Source organism: Octopus bimaculoides, chromosome 1, assembly GCF_046866305.1.
Source record: "Octopus bimaculoides isolate indiv1 chromosome 1, ASM4686630v1, whole genome shotgun sequence".
Classification (NCBI taxonomy): Eukaryota; Metazoa; Mollusca; class Cephalopoda; order Octopoda; family Octopodidae; genus Octopus; species Octopus bimaculoides.
The window spans coordinates 79,696,779-79,704,720 of record NC_142928.1 but is presented as its reverse complement, the minus strand read 5'-3'; the positions used below and the strand labels follow the sequence as shown (position 1 = coordinate 79,704,720).

Genomic DNA, 7,942 nt, shown 5'->3' with positions numbered 1-7,942 from the left:
AAGTAGCACCTCTTAGTTCTCAAGCACCTTCCGGAGTATTCAAGCGGTTCCAAGCAGTGCTGTTTTCTGCAAGTGCTCCACCCTTATTGCATCCCCTATTTGTTCCATGTACTTCTCGAGATTTTGACTCACTGTTCCCAGGGCTCCGACAATTATTGGTACTACTATCACTTTTTTCATTGACCACAACTGCTTTACCTCCCAAGCTAACCTGTCATACCTATCGACTTTTCTTTCTTCCTCGTCGCATACCTTGTTGTCAGCTGGACATGCTATATCTATGATCCAGCATAGTTTGTTTTCTTTCTCAATTAAGACTATGTCTGGCTTCCTATTCTCTATCTCATGGTCACACTGAATAATAAAATCCCACAGGATCTTTGCATTATCATTTTCGATGATGCCTTCGGGTTTGTGGTCGTACCAGTTTTTTTCTCTGTCAAGACCATACTTGTTGCAAAGCGTCCATATTATTATTATTATTATTATTATTATTATTATTATTATTATTATTATTATTATTATTATTATTATTAACTGTGTTTCTTTTCGGTAAAACGACATCATCAGTCTTCGGTCTTTCACAAAAGATAGAAGAAGGAAGGAAGGAAAGAAAGAAAAATAAAAAAGAAAGAAAAGAATTGGGGAAAAAATTATTCAGTCAAAAAGTTTAGTGTAAATATGGTGGAATTCACCTGCCATTTCATTAATTCCTCCAGGTTGAGATGTCAACAGCTCACAAATATATCTATCCTCATGGGTTTTGAGGATTTAAAGTGCAGTGGAGTGAGGGTTTTTTTTTTCCCCATCAAGAATAATAACAGAAATGTTATGATTTACACAGGAGGAACCTGTAAAGATTCCCATTTGGTGTATGCAGCGGAATGCACCAAATACAAAATGATTTATGTTGGTTGCACAACAGAATGATTACAAAAGAGATTTATCAGACATAGGTACGACGTCAGACACAATAACAATGGTTCCACGGAACTTGCGGAGCATTTCACATCAAACGGGTGTTAATTTGAGGAAAACCTGAAGGTGCACATTCTCAAAAAATACCCTCGCTCCACTGCACTTTCAGTCCTCAAAACCCATGAGGATAGATATACTTTTAAATATCAAATGGCTATGAGGGTCCACCAGAATAAAATATTAATCAAAGGGGGTCCATAGGCAAAAAGTCGTTGAGAACCCTTGTTCTTCAACCCTGAAGGCTCTTAAGAGTTAAGTGAAAATTGTGACCGAAGTACCATCCATTGTATCATGAGACATGATGCAAAAAGATGATGCATGCGTAAAAGACTAAAACTGCTGCACGTAGAAAAAACACACACACACACACCGGGAAGTGAGCTACTAGCAAGCAGGAAATATGAATCTGTTCTCGGAAATACGAATAAGACCTTCGATCCTGCTCAGCTAAATATTGTCCAATAATATAATTAAACAGAAATAAATAAGGTGGGTGGGTAGTTGCTAGATTGGGCACTTTTATTGACGGGCGAAGCAAAATTTTAAGATCAAGAGATCAAAAGAAAAAAAAGAAAACGTAGTCATGAGCTTCCGCACAAATCAGGTTTTGACATAAATTCACGTGATTATAAAAATTAATAGGAAGAAGTGTGACCTGTAAAACACGAATCTTCTTCGTCACTATTCAATGAACAATTAAAATACTATATGAGCAACTTCTAAATAATTAAACCAACAAAACAGAAGTTGTTTGTTGGTTACGATCAAACGAAATTACTTCGACATCCTTATTTCCCTCCTCTATAAATAGCTTTTCAATATGATGTTGTGAAATAGGATGTAGCACGAAAGTTGGATATTTTAAGGAAAGAAAATAGGTTAATGAACTGATTTGCATAAATACAAATATTATCGAAAAAATATTCGGAATGATTTTCTAATAATTAATAAAGGATTTGCATGACTTAATTCTATCATACCGTTTATTAAGGGCTTATCATGATGTAATAAACTTTCCACTCGCACGAAATCCTATAAATACGGCTTGTTAGCAAATCCTTCAATAGAACTCATCCAAGTTTGGTTGCGATAACTTCAAAAACCTTCTTAAGTACATTGAGATTTCAACACTTCACTCTTTTGAACGAAGAGCAGAACATTCAAACACATTTGCCAATCCATCAACTATACAAACCATTCAGCCTATTCTTTCACCACAATTGACAAGTTATACTTATTCCCTAGAAAGATGGAAAAAATGATCATCGCAGCAATTTCTGTAAGTATAATTATCGGAGTTACTTTTCTCATTTTTCTTTCTTATGTATGCATACATAATTCTATATTGACCAGCACGGCTAGCATTATACATTCGTAAGTGTGAGTATTTTTAAGTGTGTGCATGGATATATGTGTGTATGTATATACGCGTATTTATTGGCACCTGTTTGTATGTGTGTGTGTATAATATATATATATATATATATATATATATATATATATATATATATATATATATATATATATATATATCAATGTATATGAATTCTCATAGATACATCTATGTATCTATGTGTATATATATATAATAAATGCGCCCTTTTAAAGCCTAGCCAAGCTCATGGGCCCGGTTTCCCGGTTTCCCGGTTTCAATGGCGTATGCGTTCCCCAGCTGGACGAGACGCCAGTCCATCGCAGCGTTACTCATTTTTGCCAGCTGAGTGGACTGGAGCAACGTGAAATGAAATGTTTTGCTCAAGAACACAACGCGTCCCCCGGTCCAGGAATCGAAACCACAATCTTACGACCATGATACTGGCACCCTTACCACCAAGCCATGCATAAATACACACACACACACACACACACACACACACTCACACTCACACACACACACACACACACACACACACACACACACACACACATATATATATATATATATATATATACATATAGTTAAAAGAAGAAAAGAAAATGGAGATAAGGAAGTTAACAATTATTTATTATTAAAAATTGATCATCTTCACTTCTTACAGCTCTTTCAATTAATATTCAATAATTTAATTACAAATTTGTAACTTAAATTTGCATTTATGTGACATTAGCATAATTCTATCAGGGATGTTTATATGTAGACCTGTCAATTTATTTCAGCAGACTCTGAAATGAATTGATAGGTCCCTGATGAAATTATGCTCATGTCACATAAATGCAAATTTAATGAGTGTTAATTGGAACGGCTGTAAGAAGCGAAGCTGACCAATTTGTTAATAATAAATAATTGTTAACTTCTTTATCTCCATTTTTTTTCTTCTTTTAACTTGATATAAACTACATGCTTAATATATACCTATTGTTTTAAGGAAATTTCATTCCCCATCGATACTAGGTATTGAACCAGTTTTTCCTTGAATGCGACCATCCTTTCACGATGTTAACATATCCTCTAATTAAATATGTATATACATACATACATATATATATATATATATATATATATATATATATATATATATATAATTTATTAATAAGGGTAGAAATTGATATTAATCAATAAAAACCAGTGGTAGAAATTGATATTAATCGGATTTTAATCTTATATATATATATATATATATATATATATAAATTTAATGAATGGAGTAAACGCATATTATAACTGCATAAAGTATGCAGTTATAATATGCGTTTACTCCATTCATTAAATTTATATATACTCAAATACCCAAAATATCAAGCAGTTTCTACCTCATAAACAGGAGTTACACCACAGTTATTTTGTGATCTTTGCTACCCTGGTATCTATTAACCAATTTATTTTATCCGAGTTATTTATTACTAGGAGAAAATAAATACATATAATAATATATATATATATATATATATATATATATATACATATGTGTTGGATGTTAACGAACATATATTTTTATTTTTATTCTCATATTTCCCTTCATACTTCCTGTATCTCTCCCTTTCTAAAATAATTTCTCATATTGAACTCTACTATTACTTTCTATTTAACTCTCTCATATCAACTCTGATGATAGGATATCCTTTATATCCCTGAAACAGCTGTAAGACTACCTTTTTCTTCATAAATGTCCTAGAAATTTCACACTGCCTTGGCTTTGTCTCATTTCATTTAGCCTATTTTATTTAGCTCACACACGACCCACGTTAGATTCCTCACTCATACTCTGATCGAACTGGGAGTCTAACTGCTGTCCTTTCATAGCACTTAAATAACCTTACCTGCCATTCGAGTCTTCTAGATGCCAAAACCTCTCATATATATATATGTGTGTGTGTGTATATATATATATATATATATATATATATATATAATATTATATATATATATGTATTTATGTATGCATACTTGTACATGTATATGTGTGTGTATATATGTATATATATATATATATATATATATATATATATATATATATATATATATATATATATATACATATACATAAACATACATACATACATATATATATATATATATATATATATATATATATATATATATATATATATACATACATTTACATATACATATACATACATACGTATGTAAATTCAGAAGAGACGAAACAATAGTTCAAACATACTGCAAACTGTAAATATATAAACCTAAAACACCCAGCCTTTAAACGCTGAGTTTTCTTACTAGATTCTTGGTCTTTATGAACAAACACATCTAAACATTAGTGTGTGTGTGTGTGTGTGTGTGTGTCGTAGTAATAGGGATGAAACTAATGGATGTTTTTGGTCTTACTATATATGTTTCTGTAGCGAAATTTTATTTAAAACATAAGAACATTATATAATTTAGCATGTAACAATATACAACCTCATATGGCATCACATAGCACCACATCTTCACACGTTACACCATCGTAACCTTCGATGCCAATAAATTGTTATTGTTCCCGACCGTATACTGTCCACCTTTTTGTTTTCTATACTTGGATCCATGGATCTTACCCTTGTATCTGCATTTATATTTATATGCATATATATTATATTGTCTTTATTGTCATTTTGGTTATAAAGTAAAACAGATTAATCAACAGAATACAGTGTCTGCTAGTCGATGAGTACCTCATATTCCCCTCCATTTTCTTATTGCTGTATAAATTTAGGGTAAAAAAAACCCTTTTACCTGCACCCACTTATTGCACTTGGTATAACACTAGTGTAACAATAATTGGATACCCTCCCAGCAGTATATTGGATAGATATTATCCCTTAGTGGGTTGGATCCTCAACCCCTAACTCTCTTGGATTGTATATATTTATATATTTACGATAATATACATACACGTACACACTCGCACGCACACACTCACACGCGTGCACACACACTCACACACACACACACACACACACACGCACACACACGCACGCACACACACACACACACACACACACACACACACACACATGCCTGCGCGCAACCATATTTATGCACATAATAATGTGTATGTAAAATTATCTGAAGAGTGTTTAAATATTTTCTTTGTTTTACATTTGCAGCTCGTGTTTATATTGCAAGGTGCCATTATACTGGATGCGAAATGCGTTCCCCTATACAAAGAGCTGACTGTTGGCGCCTCAATTAGATCCTCGTGTCCCAACGGTAGCAGTGAAGAGTTATGCCCATCAAAAACAGTAATTAACAATAATACTGAGCATCGTCTGCCAATGATATTGCTCGAACGTCGTTGCTGTACGAAATTCTGTTTCAGCGGGAAACCCCACGTTTGCAAAGAACAGTATATGGGGATCATTGTCATGGAACGACTTACTGTGAATGACCCTTACGTCAAAAAGAACATAAATATATCAGTTGGTTGTGTTTGCATGCGTAAGCGTGAGACAATTGATTTACCCGAACCAACAATGATAGAAAAGCCATAAGAAGATCAACAACATGAACAACAACAGCAACAACAACAACAACAACAACGTCGACGAAGATTTGAAATTACAATACACCTTTATTTTTTTTTTTAATGATTTTAGATGAAATGATTAAACTCGAAAAAGATAAGATGTACATGCATACATACATACCTGCATATATACATACATACATGTATACATACATACTTGCATATGCAAATATATACATATATGTATGTGTGTATATATATATATATATATATATATATATATATATATATATATATATATATATATATATACAGGGTGTCCACAAAGTCTGGGTATATGGGAATTAACACATACTTTAAGAAATTGTTGTTTCTTATATTTAATTGTTTATGTTATGATTTTATTTAATCCATGTACCCAGACTTAGTGGACACCCTGTATATATATATATATATATATATACACAAATATACACATACATACAAACATATGTACATACAAACACGTACATATATGTATATACATGTACACACACATAAAACATACATATATACATACATACACTTTTCAAACATATATACATACATACACTTTTCAAACATATATACATACAAACATATAAACATATATATATACACACACACAAATATGCACATAAATAAATGCAAGCATACATGCCTGCATACAAGCATACATGCCTGCATACAAACGTATACATACACACATACATGCATACACACACACACACATACGCGCGCATACACGCACACACATACACACACATATATATAGCAATAGAGAATATGCAAACCTTAGACCAACTTCTATCAACATAGAAATAGTGGCACCATTGAAAGCATGATTTTGCAATACTCTGTATGACACTACATTCCACATTTTTCTATCTTTTTTGTCCTCTTATACAGTGTATTGATATAAAATATTGAGCCGAGGTGGTTGCCCGATGGAATAATATCCTACCATCTTTAAAAAAAAATCACACACGCATACAAAAATACACATTGGACAGTTTAGTCATAATTATACAACAAAAATATTTGAAATAGAAGAAAGATATTTTTTACATTATACAACTTTTTTTACAATATTGCATTACTATTTTACAATATTATATAATGATACATTTTTTATACTGCATTTTATATCACATTGCAATATGAGTATTCATAAGTTTTATATTTCATTCTTATAGGCATATGTTTTTTTACATTTACAGAAGTCAATATTTTTATATATGTATATTTATTATATAATATCAATGTATATTTTTATATTTTTGTATAATATATTCATAGAAAATTAAACATATATATTTCAATAAAATATTTTTGTAAGATATTTAGTTTCAGTGGTTATTTATTTCTTTGAATTTTGGGATCGATAGTGTTGCCTTAACCCTCCCCTCAAATCTACTAGCTTTGTGCCTAAATTAATAGCCATTAGACCTTTCCCGTTAATCAGTCGCTAAAAAGACACTCGAAATCAAGAACACAAAATAGAAAATAGTCATCTTCCACATTGATTGTGATTTTTACTTCTCGTTATCAGAAAAGCAATAAGGAAATTAAAACCTTAAATATCTCAGAGCGTGATGTAATTACAAATATACGAAGTGCATTTCAGAAGTTTTGGGATTTCCTTTTTTACGATAGGCAGTTATGACTGTCCTAGATGATTGTAATTTTGGTATATCGTTACTATATTTCTAATAAGGTGACCTGCCAACTTTCGTTACCTTAGATTGAAGGAGGTGGTTGTAAAAGCACTTTGAACACACCCTACTAAAAAGTGCTTGTCACAGCTGACTAGTTTGCAAAATGCAATCGGGACGTGAAGACAGTTTGGAAGCTCGCTATGCAATACAGTTTTGTGTTAAACTGGGTAAAAACACTACAGAAAATTATAAAATGCTCCAGACTGTTAACGGATTAACTTGTATGATCCGAGCATCTGTTTTTCGCTTACACAAGAGGCCAGGCAAAGCAAGTCCACCAGGAAGCTCAAGATGATCTTCTTTTTCGACAACAAGGGT

General features: G+C 32.1%; 1 protein-coding gene across 1 annotated transcript; it reads left to right on the top strand.

Annotated features, from left to right (window-relative positions):
* Positions 1-2,004: 2,004 nt before the first annotated feature.
* On the top strand, positions 2,005-7,228 carry LOC128249860 (uncharacterized). Its single transcript, XM_052974403.2, has 2 exons — positions 2,005-2,257; positions 5,530-7,228. Exons 1-2 carry the CDS (start codon positions 2,228-2,230, stop codon positions 5,911-5,913), a joined length of 414 nt encoding a protein of 137 aa, XP_052830363.1. The 5' UTR covers positions 2,005-2,227; the 3' UTR covers positions 5,914-7,228.
* The last annotated feature ends 714 nt before the right edge of the window (positions 7,229-7,942 follow it).

Bases quoted from the DNA above. Each gene is read 5' to 3' on its own strand.
- LOC128249860 (XM_052974403.2), top strand. From the start codon at position 2,228: ATGGAAAAAATGATCATCGCAGCAATTTCT. The intron at 2,258-5,529 runs GTAAGTATAATT...TTACATTTGCAG, and splicing joins TGATCATCGCAGCAATTTCT to CTCGTGTTTATATTGCAAGG.